Consider the following 21,007-nt stretch of genomic DNA (forward strand, 5'->3'; position numbering starts at 1 on the left):
CTCTTACTGCATAGCAGGGTGGTGTCCAAAGTTGCTCTACCATGAAGACAGAAAGTGAAAGAAAGCTACATTTTTAAAATCAAATGTACATTCTAGCCACCAGAGGTGGTACAGTCAAAACAGAAAAAATTCAATAACCATTTAAGTGTCATGATGCATGTGACCTAAGGAAGACCTTACTACCCTGCAGATTCCGAAAATATACAAGTCTTATTGTGACCCATAGACATTTATACACCTTGGGGGTGCAAAAATAATTGTTACATTTTCTTTATTCTGTCCCAACCACGCACTATATTTACCTCTAGTTCTTTTACCCAACGCAAAGCATCCTCCAAATTAAGTTCATTAACTTCAGTAAGTTTCTCTTTCCATGTCACTACTTCAGCATCAAATTTAACAAGGTTAAACTTGGTTTTGTTCCACAGTTGTTCCTGGGGAAAAATGGTCCACTGAATTCTCCGTTATATATAAAACAGCAGTTGAGTCAATTACTCATATTTAATTATACTGTAAATTTTATAATGACTTTCGGATTGCTCTTATTGTTCCATATCTAAGAAATTGTTATGGTTGTTCAGATCAATCTTGTATTAGCTATTTGCTTTCAGATCGAGATGCTGAGGATACATATAATGTGGTCAAATTTCTTTTGATTGCTAACAGGATTTGACAAGTTATGGTATCTTCTACAGCCTAACTTCTCTGTATTATAGCTGTTGGATACTGTTGTTATGTTTTGATGTTTTTCCTGATATTTTGATGTAAACCCCTCCCCCACCCCTTTTTTTTCTGGTCAGTGACTGAATAAGGAATTATCTACATCAGAATTTATTTATTTTTTGCTATATATGAAAAACAATCACAAGAGTAGATTTCATTCTTTCAGTACAGATATCAACTTTTGTATATTGTATTGCTACTTTACTTCCTGCTGGAAATCGTAACTATATATATATATATCCATGCATTTGTTTTCTTTTACAGTCTAGTCACTGGCATAATAGTTGTCACTCACCAACATGAGCTGAAATATTTTCTGTTTCACCACTGGCAGTTTCTCCCTCATAGACTGAGATGTATCAATTAGAATATAGATGTGATCTTCCATTACCTCCCCAAAGAGTGCTCTGCTCCCTTTCTGCAGCTCCTGAAGTCTATGCAAAAACACTTTTAATATGAAACAAAAAGGCACAGAGAACTGTGTGACAAGTTCACATCACCATTTCTTACACTCCCTTTGTCTGTAAAAAGTGCTTTGCAAATATGATGTCAAATAGACCCCACCTTAGATTTAAATAAAAATGAGGCCTACTAATGTACACAAACATAAAAATATATTATACGTTACGGTTTATAATAAAGGGTTCTAGTTAGACAAGGATAGCATCCGAGGTCTATAACTCCTCCCCAGGTTACTTCCTATGGAGTTTTTCCTGATAAACTTACTCAAGCATTTTCCCCCCCATCAACTCAAAATCTCCTGAATAAAGAATGAACAGAAATTTGAATGGTTAATATTTCAACATAAATTAGCTGCTGTGTAGTTAGATGTTGGGGCCATTTAATACTTTGGACATTTCCTGCATTTTCCCTTAATTGGGCCTAAATGAGCATAATGCCCTTTGGGGCCAAACTACACATTAGACTAATCATGTAGTTTGGCTGTGTGCATGCATGTGCTCTAACTTAAATAGCAACCATGGCGGTGGCCCAGTCAGAAGACAGGTGTGTGGGGAGGTGCTTTTTAACCCTTTCCCCCACACTATAGTTCCAACAAAAATCACTACCACCTCAAAGCTGCTATTTGGCACCAATGGCAGCTTGTTTCATATGGCAAAAAGCAGCTTCAGGGTTGGGCACTTTTCATCAGAACCATGGCATGAAGGGAAAGGGTTAAATATCCATCTCTCTTGTGCTTCCATTCCTGATTGCCCCTCCCTAGCAGCATCTATTTACTGTTGTTGTTTTCATTAATATAACAAGCACTGGGCCAAACGAAGTTTGGCCAAATGTAGTTTGGCCTTTGTGAAACCCTTAAATTAAAAACACCCACAACAGGGAGGGATTGGGGTTGAAGCATCATCAACCACTTTACTGGCATAAAAAGAAACTATAAGCAGCTTTGGGTATTGTTTGCAGCCTATATTTATTTAAAATAAATGCATTAAAATATATTTTTTTTAATGTATGGAATGCACAGGGGCACTTCATTTGGGTGCAGTTAGTTGACTTATGATTCAAGTGACACTTTAGAAGGGTCATGTAATGGAATTATATTGATAATATGATTCTTGATGGGTCTATTATGCCCTGTTAAACCATCTACCATTATTTGCACAGCATCTTTTCAGAAATTAGATCAAGAAGTTTTTTAAAAATAGAAGACTTGATACTAATTTACAATATTGCCCAAGTATTTCGCAACCATTTCATTGTTATACATCTGATACCTTTTTCATTAAAAGAAAACCCCTTTGAAAAGATTGCCACAGAAAGCAAGCCAACCTTCCTTCCATTTGATCGAGAGCACTCTTCATTCTATCTTCAAACTGCCTGCACCTTTCATTATCTAACTGTATGTGAACAATAGTCCCATCTTCCAAGTATGTATGTAAAAACTTGTCACAGTATTTTGCATGGACTATCTTCTTGTTAGTCTCCTATAGGAACAAATCATTACAGTGAAGATTTTAGACACAATCTTCATGAAAGCAAAACGTAAACATTTTTGCAACTGCAGATACAGAAATAACTCCAACACATTCCCGCTTATCAAACACATTGCTATATCAGCTGGAGGGGGGTGTGGTATTCTCAGTCTCTAACAATGGGTCTTGGGAATAATTCAATACCTGTCCTCTTACAATAGGGTACAGGGCCAGCTCTAGGTTTTGGTTGGCCCTTGGGCAAAGTGATCCACCAACATGGTGGGTGCCCCCCACCTGAACTGGTGGCATGGAACCCTACCTTGAACCTTGGCAGGCTTACAGGTGCATAGTGGGATAGCTACAGCAATGCACAGCTCAGCTGCAGAGGCAAGGGGCAGCACTTCTCTTGCCAGCTATGCCACAGGTAGGCCTGCCCTTGGGCTTGCTGGGTGGCACTATAGCTGGAGCAATGCTATGTCACAGGGCTGGGGCATCTTAAGAACAGGAAAATGGTGTTGCCACTCCAGCTGCAGTAGGGCCAGAGCCCAGTGGGAGGTAGGTTGGGGCAGGTGTCTACTGCAATGGGCCATCTGAGGGCACTGGCGCCCAGCATTTGCCCAAAAGTGTTATGTGCTGGACCTGATAAGCAGTTTTAGGAGACAGATTGGATTTTAGAGAGACTGAGTAGAGAAGCTTGGGAGAACTGAATGAAAGCTGGAGCAATTTGGGTGCAGAGGATCTGATGTGAGCTGGGGATCTGATGTGATCTGTTGCTTGTAGGAGTGCACTCTTGGGATTTCTATTTGATGCTCAGTTTGTGTACTTGTAAAGAAGCCAAATATTACAGAGACACCATAAGCCTCTGGTAATCTCTGCTTCAAAGTAAGTGAAACCCAGATTGTGCTGGCCCTGGAACATCTTACTGTTCACAGAAATGGGGAATGTGCATCACACTTCTTGTTGCTCTCCGAATCTGGAGATCTATGGGTATTCATAAAGGCCATAACCAAGTATGCCTAATCAAGATGGAAATACCTATATCCAGCAAATGCATGGCACCTTGAAAATAAACCCCACCATTTTGGTAATTCTTCTACACAAGCTACACATCACAATGGCAGCACCATTGTTGGGGGTGGTGGGGAGAGAGGGGGAGAGAAAAGCTAAATGAAGAGAATCTCAAAGTGGCACCTTAGTGCATTAATCTGAATACTGTATTATTTATTTAGGAGATTTTTATATTAGGGCTTGACTAATGTGCAACTTCAATTCTAATTCCATGGTCAGTGAATAAGATGGAAGGATGGGGTGTCCCCACTGAGCTGACATTTACCTCTTCAACCTCTTATGTGGCATTGTTCTGGTCAAGAAGCACAGCAATATCTTTTGGTAGCTTTGATAAATAAACTACTTTCATTTTTTAGTTAATAGATATACAAATCTCTGCCCAATGCATTGCAAGGAAATGTCTTCCATGATGGTTGCAAAGTTTTCCAACATTGAGAAGCATTTCCTTGCACAGTATGTGATCAAAGTGCCACTATCTTGATGAGGCTCATACATGTGTAGTACACCCAGAAAATTTCAAGATGACACCATGCATTTCTATAGACCGATGTGACAAAACATGAGTTAAGAAAATCACCAGAAAGGGTGAGTTACCTACAGCATCAGTTTGCAAAGATTCATCCTTTGGCTTGGTTTTGATATCAACAATCCCATCTGCATGGCGAAAGGTACAATCTCCAAATGCTTTAGATATTGTCAGGTTCTGTGCTTTCAAGCCATTCTTCTCAAGCCAGACCTTGGAATTCACATAAGCCTCTGCTTTTGGATCACCTGATGAATAGTCAGTGCTAGTGGCTGATACAAAAATATGAACAAATGAGCAGCTGATACTGAATCTAATACAATCACTCAACACCATAATATGAAATAAATACAAAGATGTTTGTTGTTGTTGAACTCATAACATTGGACCAATAAATCCATTATTTCATATAGCAAAACCACTTCTTAAAAGCATTACCTACATAGGGAGAGTCTAATTTTTTAAAAGGAACAAACATTTTTAAACATCAGTGCCCAAGCTGGAATTTCTGGATCTACAGAGAGTAATTTCCCTATGAATTCAAAGGGAGCTGCAGCTAAGCATTTTAGCATATTAGACCATTAAGTGCTTAACATGTTATAAGAATGTGCCGTGCTAGTATTTAAACAGCTTGTCAGCTGCACTTCTATATCCAGATACAATTCAAAGCACTAATGGTTACCTATAAAGCCCTGAATGGCTTGGGAACTGGTTGGTTGAAGGACAGCCTTCCCCTTGTTCTAACCATTAGCCATCAGAGGCCCTCCACTGGGTCCCCAATGAATCAGACATTAGCAGGTGGTAACTGGGAAGAGGGTGTATTTAGTTATGGTGTCAAATGCAGACTTTTTAAAAAATGCCCAGGCATTCCAACATAATTTACTGCAGGTCACTCATGTTTATCTGGCTTTTGCTAGATATGATAGATTTACAGATATTACTGATTTAATGGACACTGCTTCTCTGCATGTGGCGAACTGGCTTTTGACTCTGCCCCTGTCCTGTGGGATCAACCACTGGCTCCCCTTACAACAGGGAGGTTATAAAAAGCTTCCTGTCTGAAGGAAAACTTCTCTCAGTTTCCAGGTCTCCTTGGGATTAGCGTGTTGTGCTCTCTCTGACTTGACTACTTGGCTTCCTGCTTGACCCCAAGCTTCCGGTTTGCCAACCCAGCTTGACTGTGGACTCTGTTCCTGACATTTGGCTTATCACTAGATCCCTAACTTCTGGTTCTTCTACCCAGTTTGAGCCTGGACTTCATTCTTGACCTACAGCTTGCTGCACAATCCATTCAGTCTACCCAGTTTCTGAACCTTAGGATGACTCTCTCACCTCATCTCCTGGCCCTTGGCTGTCTGCCTGACTCCTGGTCCCAGCTTTGAGCCTTGTACCACCTAGAGGCCACTGCCCATGGCTCAGCCTGACACAGGGGCACTCTTTCATTATTTGGACTTGAATTGTGGCAAGAAGGGTAGGCAACAATTAGGCAAACCTTCTTCAGTCTGTGTATCTATAAGAGGAAAATCATCCTTAAGGGTGACACTTATTTAGAGTGGTTTCATGAGTTGCAATTTCCACTAATTCTACACAAACAAAGCCAATGAATCATTGCTACAAGTGCTATCACACGTTTAAAATATAAAACAATACCATCAACAGACTTGCACTGCTCAAACTCTGACAAAATTTTCTGAACTTGTATCAGTGTATTCCTGGCTTCCTCCAGCTCCTTCCAGATCAAGAAGACATCTTCTCTGACACCTGCCCCTGCCATTTTGGAGCAAAATGATACAGTATTTTAAATTATACACCTGAATATGTGCTAATTCTTGCCTATTCAGACTGGCTCTCCAATATTAAATACTTGTTTGTTTTTCAAATTCATATACTAATCCAAAATTCCATCTCTGGGTGGCTTACAAAATAAAACAAAATTAAAACCTTAAAATAATTTAAAACCACAGTCCAGTTAAAGAGCTTGGGTGAAAAAATAAGTCTTTAAAGACTTTTAAAAAGTTGTCTGAGTGGGGAGGCTCTTATTTCAGCAGGGAGTGCATTACAGAGTCTCATAAGAACAGCCCTGCTGGATCAGGCACAAGGCCCATTTAGTCCAGGATCCTGTTTCACACAGTGGTTCACCAGATGCCTCTGAGGGGAGATATGTGCATGCCCTCTCTCCTGCTGTTGCTCCCCTGCAACTGGTTTTGAGAGGCATCATGCCTCTGGCTGGAGACAGCCCACAGCCATCAGACTACTAGCCATTGATAGACCTGTCCTCCATGAATCTGTCTAAGCCTCTTTTAAAGCCATCCAAGCTGGTGGCCATAACCACATTCCATGGCAGGGAATTCCATAGATTAATTATTCGCTGTGTGGAAAAGTACTTCCGCTTGTCGGTCCTAAATTTTCCAACCTTCAGTTTCATGGGGTGACCCCTGGTTCTAGTGTTGTGAGAGAGGGAGAAAAATTTCTGTCTACTCTCCACTCCATTCATAATTTTATACACTTTGATCATGTCTCCCCTTAGTAGCCTCTTTTCCAAAGTAAAGAGCCCCAGGTGCTATAGCCTAGCCTCATAAGGAAGCTGCTCCAGGCCCCTGATCATTTTGGTTGCCCTCTTCTGCACCTTTTCCAGTTCTACAATATCCTTCTTCAGATGCGGTGACCAAAGCTGTACACAGTACTCCAGATGTGAGCACACCATAGATTTGTATAAGGGCATTATAATATTAGCATTTTTATTGTCAATCCCCCTCCTAATGATTCCTAGCATGGAATTAACTTTTTCACAGCTGCCAAGCACTGAGATGACACTTTCAATGAGCTGTCCACCACGACCCCAAAGATCTCTCTCCTGGTCAGTCACCGACAGCTCAGATCCCATCAGCATATATGTGAAGTTGGTGTTTTTTACCCTATGTGCATCACTTTACACTTGTTTACACTGAACCACATTTGCCATTTTGTCACCCAGTCCCCCAGTTTGAAGAGATCTTTTTGGAGTTCCTCACAATCCATTATGGATTTCACTATCCTAAACAGTTTAGTGTCATCTGCAAATTTGGCCACTTTGCTGGTCACCCCAACTTCTAGATAGTTTATGAATCAGTTAAAGAGCACTGCTCCCAGTACCAATCCCTACAGGGCCCCACATCCTACCTACCTCCATTGTGAAAACTGTCCATTTATTCCTACTCTCCATTTCCTGTTCTTCATCCAGTTACTGATCCACACATGAACTTGTCCCCTTATTCCATGACTGCCAAGTTTACTCAAGAGCCTTTGGTGGGGAACTTTATCAAAAGCTTTTTGGAAGTTCAAATATACTATGTCAACTAGATCACCTCTATCTACATGCCTGCTGAGACTCTCAAAGAACTCCAAAAGGTTAGTGAGGCAAGACTTTCCCTTGCAGAAGCCATGCTGGTTCTCCTTCAACAAAGTCTGATCTTCTATACGCTTAACATTTTTTTCCTTAAGTATGCTCTCTATCAATTTACCTGGCACCGAAATTAAGCTGACCGGCTCGTAATTTCCTGGATCCCCCTGGATCCCTTCTTGAAAATGGGAATCACATTGACTACTTTCCAGTTCTCTGGTACAGAGCCTGATTGTAGGGACAAGTTATATATTTTTGCTAGGAGATCGGCAATTTCACATTTGAGTTCCTTCAGAACTCTTGGGTGGATGCCATCTGGCCCTGGTGATTGGTTAATTTTTAGTTTTTCAAGACAGTTTAGAACATCTTCCCTTGTCACCTCAAATTCACCCAGTTCTTCAGCCACTAAACCTGAAAAACTCAGTTCTGGAGAGAGTATATGGTCAGTATCCTCTGCCATGAAGACAGATGCAAAGAACTCATTCAGCTTCTCTGCAATCTCCTTATCCTCCTTATATTCATTTTCATGCCCTCATCATCTAAGGGTCCAACTGCCTCCCTGGCAGGTTTTCTACTTCTGATATATTTAAAGACTTTTTTGTTATTCCCCTTGACACTTCTAGCTATATGCTCCTCAAACTCTCTCTTTGCATCCCTTATTGTGTCCTTGCATTTCTTTTGCCAGAGTTTATTTCCTTTTTGTTCTCTTCATTTGGGCAGGACTTCCATTTTCTGAAGGAAGACTTCTTCCCTTTTATAGCTTCCCTGACTCTACTTATTAGCCACACTGGCATCCTCCTGGACTTGGTGGTACCTTTCCTCCTTCTTGGTATACATTCCAACTATGCTTATAGTACTGTGGTTTTAAATAAGTTCCATGCTTTCTGGAGTGATTTGACTCTTCTGACCTTCCCTTTCAACTTCCTTCTCACCAGTCCCCTCATTTTTTGAGAAGTTTCCTCTTCTGAAGTCCAACACATCTGTGTTAGACTTCCTTGACAATTCCCCACTAGCATATATGCTAAATTGGATCACACTATGGTCACTGCTACCCAATGGTTCTGCAACTCTGACATCCCACACCAGGTCCTGGGCACCACACAGGATTAAATCCAAAGTCGCCATCTCTCTGGTTGGTTCTGCGACTAACTATTCTAAGACACAGTCATTTAGCACATCTAGAAATTTGACTCTCTGTCATTACCTGAATGTGAATTTTCCCGGTCTATGTGTGGGTAGTTGAAGTCACCCATTATTACTGCCCTGTCTTTCTTTGATGCCTCTCTTATTTGTTTCTCCAACCACAGATCACTCTCAGTGCTTTGATCCTGAAGGCGATAGCACATCCCTAGTAACACATTTCCTTTCAGTCCTCATAATGTTACCCATTACAATTCTGTGGAGGACTCTGGTTCACCTAGGTTTTCTAGCTTATTGGAATCTATCCCTTCTTTGATATACAGCGCCACTCCTCCCCCAACCCTCCCCATCCCTTCTATAGAGTTTATATCCAGGAATAATCATGACCCACTGGTTCTCACCATTCTACCAGGTTTCTGTTACACCCCTCCCCCCCCACCACCCACCCACCCACCCCTCTCTCTCTCTCTCTCTCTCTCTCTCTCTCTATATATATATATATATATATATATACACACACACACACACACACACACTCTCTCTCTCTCTCTATATATATATATAGGCTTTTTTAAAGCCAAATTTTGGGTTACAGCCCATTTGACTCATGAGTATACCCCTGAGGTTCTGGCAACCCATTAAAATGGTAACCAGTGTAGCTCTTTTAGTATAGGAGTAATGTGATCTCTCCAAGATGACACAGAGACCAACCTGGCTGCTGCATTCTGTACAACAGCAGTTTCCAGATTATGTACAAAGGCAGCCCCTCATAGAGTGCATTGCAGTGGTTAAGTCTGGGGGTTCCCAGCATACAGAGGAGCTCTTACCCATGGACTTCTGGGCCAAAGTCCAGGGCCTCCACAACCCCTGGGGGCCCCAAATCCTCTTTAGTCTGTCCTGGGTGGTATGGTTGATGCACCACCAGCCCATGCTGTGCTGGGCAGCCGAGCATGACTGTGATGTGCACCACGGGCCGAGCGTGACTTCTGCTTTAGAGACAATGGGAGGAGTGGGGAAAGAAATATGTGGGGTGGAAATAGGTTAAGTTATGTGTTGAAATGTTTCTGCTAATGCATATTTGCATAAATATATCTTTTTATATTCTTACATTCCTGTTTCAGATGCTGCTTCTGCCCCCAAGAACCCATTTGTTAAAAATACTGAGTGTGTCTCAGGGTGTGAGTGTGGGTATAGGGGGATGATGCTTAAATTGGGGGGGGGGGGGGCCTTTAGGTCCAGGCTCCAAAATTACCAAGGTGCATCTCTGCCAGTACTGAACAGTCAGTACTATTGTTCTGAGATTATTTATCTCAAGACACAGAATCAGCTGGTTTATCAGCCAAAACTCATAGAAAGCAGAAGCACCTCTGGCCACTACTTCAACCTGGGACACCAGGGATATATACCAGCAGCACCAGCTTTATTTGTCTCAGTACCAGTGAAGATCTTTTCAGTGCCAGGATAATGTCATAGTTTGATGCTAGCATGGCACTGCAGTTGGTGCAAACAACTTTAAAAGTTCACTTGCTGGCATACTAAATCTCAGAAGAGGGCCATATGCTATAAACCTGATTGCAATAAATTTCAATCATGATTAATTTTTGAACTTTTTAAAGCAGCAAATTTTGGGGGATTTAGTAAACATACAAATGTTGTTTGATATATTTATTCGATTTCTGAATTTTATTTAATCGTCTATATGTAATTTTGCACAGACAGACACCAGGGCAGTCATGGGAACAGTGAAGGTTGTCTGTCTTCCTCTCTCTCTTTCCAGTTATTGCACAATTTTAATGTGCTGTGATATACTGCCATCTCCTGGGACTCTCTTATATTTCAAGGATTCTACTTTATATGAGGGCAAAAATCAGAATATATGAAAATTCACTATATGAAGAAAAAAATAACAGTACACAAGTTTTAAAATAATAGAATGAGCTCTCCTTTCATTTTTACCTACAAATAATTTGATGGGTTTCACTTTGCTAAACAAAATCATTCTTTAAAAAACAACAACATATCCTTCAACATGGAAAAAACACATATGGATGCACAGACTTATTAATGTATCTCAAGTTTCTCTGGAGACTATATAATATCATGAAGGAGGAAATCCATAGTTCAAGAAGTATAATTCTGCTGAAAAACTAAGTTCAAAAGTCTAGTTCTACCGAGGGATTTTCTATGCAACTCATTTCCTTTCTAAACTCTATCTTAGATACAGATTCAATTTACTGAAGCTAAAATAACCATTTTAAAGATGAGTCTTAAATCTTTTCACTATTTTATGTTTGTTTTGGCCTTATTGTTCCTTTGGAGTCTGCATTTCATTTCAGTATTCACATGGGTCATACACCATCATTGTGATTACTGCATGTTGAAGTCTATCACAGCTTTGTAAAAGCTTGAGCAGGGTTGATCATGATGCTTTTTGTAAGCTGCTTTGAGAGTCTCTTGGGCCTCTAAAGAGGAATATAAATTCTGAAGTAGGTATATTGTGTGGCAATCACTATACCAAACTAGTGTGATAAGGTAAAGGTAAAGTGTGCCGTCAAGTCAATTTCAACTCCTGATGCCCACAGAACCCTGTGGTTTTCTTTGGTAGAATACAGGAGGGGTTTCCCATTGCCTCCTCCCATGCAGTATGAGATGATGCCTTTCAGCATCTTCCTATATCGCTACTGCCTGATATAGTACCAGTGGGGATTCGAACCGGCAACCTTCTGCTTGTTAGTCAAGCATTGCCCCGCTGCACCACTTAAGGTGGTGTGAATGGATCTTTCAATGTTGATAGTTAGTGTGGTATCAGCCGAACAGAAATTATTTGCTTGTCTGGTCTTGAAGAAAGATCTATAAATAAGAAATTATTTAACATGATTAATACACTTTTAAATAACCAAACCAATCAGGTTTCCAAATTCAAGGAGAATTTTTTCATGGAGGGACTTAATATGGGAGAATTTGGTTTAAGACTAGAGATCAAATCTTTCTATCATTTTTAAATAGGTTATTACTATGGAGAATAATGAGATTTTTTTCATGGGTGGACAAGTTTAGGTCTAAGACTGATGACTGAGAACAACTCTTGGGGTTACAAAATTTCTTGTGAGTAAATATTAGTTGTGCAGAGATATTGTTCATTGCTAGATCATGTTTTAACTGGACTAGAAAATGAAGATGTACATTGAAGGGAAACTATTGGTATTTTTTGGATGGGAAAAGAATAAATCCAATTCAGCTTAGCTGGTTTTTTCTATACATGCTTCAGACTGCAATAGATACCTAAATCTATAATTGACACTGAGACAGCCACAATCCTTTTTTCTTTTAATATATATCTTTAAATATTATTAACTCCATTATAATTAGATGATTCTCCTTTTTTTTTTTGCCTGTTTTTAATTCAAGTTTTCTATTGAAATAGCTTTGAAATGTTGTTTCTAGGTACTCTTTGCCCTCTTTGGTTCTTGTTATTTTTCCCCTTAAACTTTAGAGACACACTTTTATTACTCTGTTATTCATGCGTTTTGAGATATGATGGCTAAATATTGGCATCTGGTAATATCATTTGTAATTTGGAAAATACTACATTCCACAGGTTTCCACTGTCAAAGTGTTTCCTCATACTTTTTATTTCTTTGCTGTAGCTAGCTGAATCTCACTTCTCCCCCCACTCCTCAAATAACCCAGCATTCATTCATTAGCAGATATTTTCTCCAGCGAAGCAGAAATCCAAGAACCCCAAAGAACCAACCACCCACTGAGGGAAATGCTGAAAATAAGGCTGTTTAGAAAGGCAGTGTTTACACCAAACAAAATATATTAATAAAAATTAAGTCAACTAATTAATAAAAAAATATTAATACCATCTTGATACACAGTCTCCCAAAAGATCTCAATCATATTGTCTTTCATTTCACTGACACTTCTCTGCACTGCTATCTTCTCTGTACACTCATCTTAGCATACCAATATTACACCGAAATAAGCAATTATCTCTGAGTGCTCATGGGAACAGCAGCTAGAAAGCCATGGAAACAGAATATTACTGGTCATCATTAGATTAACTGCCTTCCAAGATCTATCCGAAGTTCTATTGGGGAGAGGGTAATGACCTGCAAGCTCTTTCTCATCATAGTAGAACTCAGGGTCAGCCAATGAAGTTGATCAGTAGTAGGAAGAAAGAGACAAAAGAGAGACACACTGCATAATTAATTCATAGAATGTCCTGCCACAAGTTATGGTGATGGCTTCTAGCTTAGAGTATTTTAAGAAAGTATTAGATACATTCATGCAGGTTACGATCTACCAATGATCAAGCGCAAAAATGAATTTGACGGAAAAATGAAATCTCCATGTTCAGAGCCCATGTACCCCTGAGAGCCAGATGATAAGAAAAGAAAAAGATAAACAATATGGACAGGTGGCCATCATGTTTGTGAGCTTCCCAGAGCTATCTACTTAGCAACTATGAGGCAGAGTGTCTGGACTCAACAGATCTTGGTATGGTCCAGGCAATTTGTATACTTATTTCCTTGCCCTAAGAACATGTGATTAATACATCATAAAACTAAAAGTTATGGCATTTCATATATAATAAAACCTAATTTTTTAAAAAATACTTTCATTCGATCATTAGAATGTAAGAAAATGTTATTTTACCATGTTCAATTTTCTTCCATTAATATTGCTTTAAGATTGATGGAGTTTTAATACAGGATGTCAAAAATGGTTTTCTACTTATTATAGATTTAAAATATAAGATGAGAGAGGCGTACACTTGATAGGGTTAATAAATAAGGTCAAACTTTTAAGAAGATCAAGTGGTCCTCATTATTCATGGGGGTTCTGTTCCCGCCAATTAGTGTGAATACAGAAACCACAAATAACAAAACTTTAATTCTATGGGGATTGGAGGGTTAGGTTCCCGGGGAGAAAGAGACTAAAAATGCCTAAAAAGTGGGAAGGGGGAGAAATAAGAGTAGAACTGCACAATACCTTGCCCTCCAGAGCTGCAAAGATGCAGAAATGCCCCTGAAAACCCACAAATCAGATGAATTTTTGGCAGGGGGATTTTATTTTGTTTGCTTGTTTTTAAAGAAAGAGCTTCAAAATGGCTCTGGTCTTTAAAATGGCAGCTGGAAGTGACACCAGAAGTAATTTCCAGCTACTCTGCAACCGCGAGTAGGCAACTTTTAGCCTCTTTTCGCAGCACAGGTAAAATAACCACTGTTCTCTAGGACCTAACATATAACTGTTTAGAATATTCAGGTTCCTGCTGTTTGGAGACAGGTTGTGTGATCAGTTAGTTGTGATGCTATCAATCATCATATATCAACACTTGTAATTGCAGCAGGATATTATTACCCAGCTAAGTGACCTAAGCTAGAAGGCTTTAAAACATCTCATATTTTGGCATGCTTAACATACTACTCAGTCCCAAGAACAAGGTTGCACAACTTCAGCCTTCCTGCAGGTGCTGGACTACAACTCCCATCATCCCCGACTATTGGCCACTGTAGCTGAGGATTATGGGAGTTATAGCCCAATAACAGCTGGAGGGTCAAAGCTGTGCAGCCCTGCCCAACAAAAAGTTAACTGCTACAGCTCCAAAACCATGACATTATGGGGCCCCTGCCAGAAACATACTACCTCATATGCTTCTATCCTGGTCCTAAACATCTTTTCTTGGAAGCAAGTTCCATTGGATTTACTTCCTCAGCAATGTGCTTGCCAGTAATGTCTGCGAATGTATTCACCTGATCGGGAGGCTAATCTGAGCAGAATTCAGCATAGGGTAGTGAGCACACAAGTGGCTGGCCTGAGCATTTCACCGCCTGAGGCAGCTCTGCTGCCCCCTACCTCCATGATACCCCACCTCCACACATCCTCTCTGCCCCACTTCACCCCCAGCATATCCAAATGGGGAGGAAAGGAGGGGGATGCAGTGGTGGATGGGTGGCAGTGACAGGCCAGCCAGCTGGTGGCTTCTCCCACCTGTCCTCTCACTTGGTGAATGGGAAGGCAGCAGGATGTGGGGTGGTAACATCAGCTCTTTGTTCTTCTCACCCTTGAAAGGTGGCAGGAGGAGGTGCTGCCATGTTCCCTCCATTTGCCGAAGGAGAAAGAAACTGCAGTCACTGAATCTCTCTTGGTGGCAACCCCTCTTCCTTCTGAACAAATGGCATTTTACAACGGCTTTCCTTGTAAACACAAGACAATCTCATGTGGATTTAATGAAGACTTTATTCCAGAAACAACTCCATTTTTCTCCTTCTCTTTCTTCCCCTCCCTTGTCTTTCTGACTCTACACCCTACACTCTCTACAGGATCCCCACTGGAACAAACTTCCAAACAACAAAACACAAATATTACTAGATAGAATACAACATGGAGCTTCCTCTCAAAAATCCCCAGCCTTATTGCAGAAGATTCTGGAAGAAAGTGCAAGGTGGGGAGTGAAAGGAGAAACACGCAGCCCCACAGTGTTCTCCCAAATGCTTTCACCTCGGCAATTTGTTGATGGAGAGGCATTTGGGAGAAGGCAGTGAGACCCATGGCAGCACTGCCTCCTCTGGAGGATTTTCAGCGAGTCCCCCCATCCCCTCAACAATCCAACCCCTGAGACAACTGCTTCATAGCAAAGCTGATTTGGGTGGCTACCTAGTTGGAAGTCGGCACAGAACAAATGGAAACGATGGCTCCCACAAATTCAGTTAATTAAATCTTTTATCCAACCAAAAGGAGGGGGAGGGAGTTTCTATCCGATTTCCTCTGGGAGTCTGTGACTCAGCAACAAACAAATGAAGCAATTGCTCAGAATTAATCTTGTGTGCAAAATGAGATATTAAACCTTTATTCAGTAAACGACACTGACGCAGAAAATCCAATGCATGTAGAATGCAGACCTAGATCAGCATTTTTGTTGCATATGCTTCATATGCTGTATAGCTGTCAAATTCAGGCTTCTTTTGCCTAGAGAGAGATCAAAAGGGCAGGTATACTGGTGACCCTTCTTAAGAGCATGGGAAGTGGCATTTGAAGGTCATAGCAGACCAAGGAAAGACCAGTGCTGCAAGGCTTTTCTAAATGTTTTGTATATGAACAGCGAAAATCAACAACCTCTTTTATAGCTCAGAGACTAGAAAACGTAGTATGGGCCCCATCCTAAAACTTGTGACCCACCAACCAAAACATAATCCACTAGACATATGTTGTGGCCTGTGAGGCGTTCACAGAGGTAAAGGTAAAGTTGGGCCATCGAGTGGGTGTCGACTCCTGGCAACCACAGAGCAATGTGGTTTTCTTTGGTAGAATTCAGGAGGGGTTTACCATTGCCATCTCCTGTGCAGTATGAGATGATGCCTTTCGGCATCTTCCTATATTGCTGCTGCCAGATATAAGTGTTTCCATAGTCTGGGAAACATACCAGCGGGGATTCGAACCAGCAACCTCTTGCTCCCTAGGCAAGTTACTCCCCCACTGCACCATTAAGTGGCTCATTCACCTAGGTAATTTTGGAGTCTGGACCTAAAGACCTTTGGAGGCCCACTACAACAACCACCCCGCTGAAAGTTAAGTATTCTCCCCCCTCCCCCCTCCCCCCCCCCACACAGTATTTTTAACACCACACACAAACAAACAGCAACGGAGCAAACAGCAACAGAACTCACAAGAATGTAAGAATATAAGACAGGTAGTTATGCAAATATACATTCACAGAACCATTTCAACATGCAACTTAACATATTCCCATCCCACATATTTATTTCCCCACCCCCGTCCCTAAATCAGAGGTCATGCTCAGTGGCCGATGCAGGTCACATTCACACCCAGCCACAAAGCACAGTGTGGGCTGGCAGTGTGGCAATCACATTACCCGGGACAGTCTAAAGAGGATTTGGGGGCCCCAGCGGGTTTGGAGGCCCTGGACTGCATCTCAGAAGTCCAGGGGTAAGAGCATCCCTGGGTGTTTAACACCCCACCCCTTATTTTTGCAGTCTAAGGCAGGCATAAGGTTACCAGCTTCATTCTGAAGCTATTCCTGAAGATTGGCCGGGGGGGGGATGTTTTTCACAATATCAAACAAATAACGTAAATGATCTGAACTGTGATACATAAAAATAAACTAACAGATCCAATAATATTTTAAAAAACCAAAAATACAACTAAATATATAAATACAAATTATATTCAAGGTAAAACAAACATGTGTATATAACAATATCCTTTTTCATGGAAGTCCACAAGTCTTCTCCGGCCATATGTCCATTCTATAAAAACATTCTGGATAACCCTGGGGGAATACATGTAAATAATAAATGTAAATAATAATACGGTTTACATTAGATGAGAACCTTATATTGGTGAGTCACTATATGTCACTTATTTATAAACTTGAATATTTGGACAAACTTGACTGGGGAGGATTTTAGTTGAAACAGAATATAGTGACTTATAATATGTAAAATTGATAACAATTATTTATAGGAGTAAACATCTTATTCTCATTTAACCACAGTATTTTATTTGATGTCAACAATGATCAATGCTAAGTCTATCAACCGGTTTACCTCCAGGCTTGACCATTGCATTGCGCTCTACATGAGGCTGCCTTTGTACGTAGTTCGGAAACTTCAGTTAGTTCAAAATGCAGCTGCCGGATTAGTCTCTGGGGCAACCCGGAGAGACCATATTATGCATCTATATTATGCGTCTATACAGTTGCACTGGCTGCTGATATGTTTCCAGGCAAAATACGAAGTACTAGTTATTTCTTTTAAAGCCCTGAATGGCTTAGGTCCGTGTTACCTTAGAGAGCACCTTCTTCTACATGATCCCCACTGCACGTTAAGGTCATCTGAGGAGGTCCGTCTCCAATTACCACCAGTACGTCTGGTAACCCGTAATTTGAATTCATTATTGGCCTTCAGGAGAGCCCTCAAAACCTATGTGTTTGGCCTGGCCTTCCAGGGTTTTTAAACTGTTTTAAATTTTTTAATTGTTAATTGTTTTTATAGTTTCTGATTTTAACTGTTGTTTTTATTTTAATGTAAACTGTCCTGAGCCATTTTTGTAAGGGTGGTATAGAAATAAAATGATTAAAAATAAATAAATATTTATATGTCAACAATATTTATAAATATATGCATTTTATTAACCAATCAGCTTTGAGCATTATATATACAACATTTTTATTTATTACATAATAAGTAAATCACTATGACATTGTATGTACATATGTATATGTACACATGTATATACATACATACATACACACACACACATGTGTGTGTGTGAAAAAATATGGTCCTATTTTTATAGAATGAACATATGGTGGGAGAAGACTTGTGGACTCCCATGAAAAAGGATCTATTATTCAGCACAGAAATATAAGGAAGACATTATTTCTCATGAAGAACAATTTGAACTTTTATGAGCACTTGAAAAAGTCTATCAAAACAGCAAATATTACCAGAAAGTTGTTGTGTTTACACATTTGGAAATATTATACTGTTCTATTGTTCTATGTTCATATTTCTATTGTTGATTGGATGTTATGTCTTATTTACTCATATGAATAATTCATATTATTATACACATGCTTGTTTCACCTTGAATATAATTTGTATTTATATATTTAGTTGTATTTTTGTTTTTGTTATATTATTGGATCTGTTGGTTTATTTTTACATTTCACAATATCAAGCCATTAAAATCTCTAGGATTGCTTTCAATAGTCATCTGGAGATTGATGCAATTTCCTTGAAGACTCGAGGCCAATCCCGGAGGGTAGGAAAGGCAGGCAGCATCAAATACAAGAGTTTTATCAACTGTCTCACAGATTCCATTCAGCCAAACAAGGCATATGTGTGCAGGCCTGCTTTAGAAGGAAGATGCTGCACATTTGTACAAAGAGGCTATAAAGTCCTCAAATGTGAAGATGCATTGTTCAAAATTTATTTGCCCAAACATCACACAAGGGCCTTATGACTAGGCAAACTGTATTTGCCAAGAACCACACATCTAACATTTGATCAGCATGGTGATAGTATTGCCCTGGGATACACTGTTCAAGGAAGCCTAGGAGGAGAATGGGGGCATGGCATACTGAACATGGGTCACTGAACATGGGGGGGGAGGGGGAGGACAAGTTTAGATGTGACTGGCATCACATCTGAAACACAGGAAAACCCTTCCACTGTCATGCCCATCAAGGGCACACATAATGGCTCTTCAGAAGTGATATGTGGTAGGAGCTGGCCGCACAGCAAGGAGTGTTTAAATAATATACTGCTTGTATACAGCATTGGTATGAGTATGGCTTTCATGCACCCTGCAAGGTGGTCAATGTCTAAACTGGCCAAAGTCCCTTTGACTCTCCCTTCTCAAAGAATCAACACTATGACAGCACCATCCCTAGGATGCAAATCGAGCTTGGCAACCAGCTTTTCTATTGCCTGCCTGGACTAAACCAGTCAGCCTAGGCCAGGGTTGCACAACACAGAGCTCCTGCAGATGCTGAACTATAATCCCCAGCCTCCCTAACTACCGGACACTGTGGCTGGGGATGATGGGAGCTGTAGTCCAAAAACAGTTACAGTGTGCAGCCCTGGCCTAGGCATTAAAAACCAGATCCAGGCCATAGAAGAAGTGGCCAAACAAAAAACGCTTCCATGTGTATTTCTTCCACATTTGGGTAATGCTGAAATACTCTGTACTCTAGAGTGCATCAGTCTGGAGCAAGCACTCCTGTTCCAGAGAGAGAGAGGGAGAGGGAGAGGGAGAGAGAGAGAGCGCACTCCACTGATTTTTAGGAAGGCCTAAGTGGATCTGAATCAGACTGAACTGAAGCCAAACTCCTAAATCTGCCAGTCTCCACCCTCTGTGGCCCAAAGCCCCTGAACCTGGTGCCTCTGCCTCTACCATTGTCATGCTAATGCCATTCCCACCACCATTTTAAATCATCAGGGCAACAGAACCATAATGACTCTGTATCTTGAATTTATGTGAAAATACTAGATTTTGCTAGACTCTCACTCTCTCAGGTACCATGTATTACCTTCTATTGTTTATTGCACACAGACTGGAAACAGCTTTCTAGCGTGTTAGAATGAAATCACTTTTTAAATTATTTGTATTCTTATTTCACAGTACATCCTTTCAGGAAGCACTCTGTAAATAGATTCAAAACAAGCAACTGCAGCCATCATGCTAGGTAAAAATGTGCAAGACTAATTGTGTTCCCTTTTCTTGTGTAAATTTTATTCTATAAAAGCGGGGGGGGGGGAACCACAGCATACAAAGCGTTTCAAGGAGATTACTGCACTTCTGGTGCAGTTAAAGCCACTCAGCAATTCAGTCAGAAAAATTATGCTTCTGCCCTTCTTTTCAAGAGCAGTAGCAGCTCTAGGTCCAGCTATTGAAATATAAGCTGCATGCCTGGGGGAGGGGGAGGAAAGATTTCCTCTCACAATGGAGTCCAGGAGAGTGGCTCCATCAGCCATAAGCAATCATTAAACTGGACTAAACTGAAGCAAACTTAAATAAGGGGAATTAGAAAGTTGCCCCTCCTATACATTTTACAGTCCTAAGTGAAAGACCTTTGCATAAGGTCAAGCATCACTTCAACAAAAAACAAAAAAGAAGAGAGTGCTATTCTTTCTCTATTTACATTTTATACACATGAATTTATTGAATTAATTATGTTCTAGGATCTTGCATTTATTTTAATCATTAGGCACTGTATTCCTGCAGCTTTGAGAGCACAATTCAGTGCAGACTTTGATCCCACATGTTTTGGGGACTTTCTTTCTGCCCATAGTCCTCTGTAATCCATAAAACCAATTAACCCCAGCATCATCTAAAATACTACCCATGCACAGAATTCAGACTGTGAAGTAGAACTATACGAAGCAGCTTCCACGACCACTTCAGAGCTTCCAAAGGGTCCCCTATTCAGCCCCCTTCAGCCACACTTTGAGGTGGTCTACATGCTTAGAGTCATACATACCCTTTAGTCACTTGAAGCTTCATCACCTTTTCACTCCCCCACCCCTCAACTACATATCAAGACCAGCAGAAAAGCCTCTATACTTCTTCTACGCTCCTACCACAAGGGAGCAAATGTTCACTTTCTACAGCTTGACTTTTAAAATGACTTTTCTTTTCACACAGAGTCCCAAAAATGGTGTCGGTACCTCTGAGATTTGTGGTCTTTTCTGAGACTGCAACAATGGCCACAGC

The 21,007-nt window shown here is 40.5% G+C and overlaps 1 protein-coding gene across 6 annotated transcripts in view; it reads right to left on the bottom strand.

Annotated features, from left to right (window-relative positions):
- VWA3B (von Willebrand factor A domain containing 3B) overlaps window positions 1–21,007 on the bottom strand; it is a 93,038-nt gene that overhangs the window by 43,519 nt on the left and 28,512 nt on the right. For all 6 annotated transcript variants that reach the window (XR_008319173.1, XM_053307844.1, XM_053307847.1 and 3 more), the window contains exons 9-13: window positions 5,893–6,009; window positions 4,318–4,514; window positions 2,509–2,663; window positions 1,019–1,157; window positions 303–434 (exon numbers count right to left, since the gene is read on the bottom strand). Coding sequence is in view for 5 of the 6 variants with exons in the window: in XM_053307844.1 (XP_053163819.1) it covers window positions 303–434; window positions 1,019–1,157; window positions 2,509–2,663; window positions 4,318–4,514; window positions 5,893–6,009 (740 nt within the window). In the remaining variant the exon portion in view is untranslated. The remainder of the gene's footprint in view (window positions 1–302; window positions 435–1,018; window positions 1,158–2,508; window positions 2,664–4,317; window positions 4,515–5,892; window positions 6,010–21,007) is intronic.

The sequence above is a fragment of the Hemicordylus capensis genome, chromosome 3, assembly GCF_027244095.1.
Source record: "Hemicordylus capensis ecotype Gifberg chromosome 3, rHemCap1.1.pri, whole genome shotgun sequence".
In the NCBI taxonomy this organism is placed as follows: Eukaryota; Metazoa; Chordata; class Lepidosauria; order Squamata; family Cordylidae; genus Hemicordylus; species Hemicordylus capensis.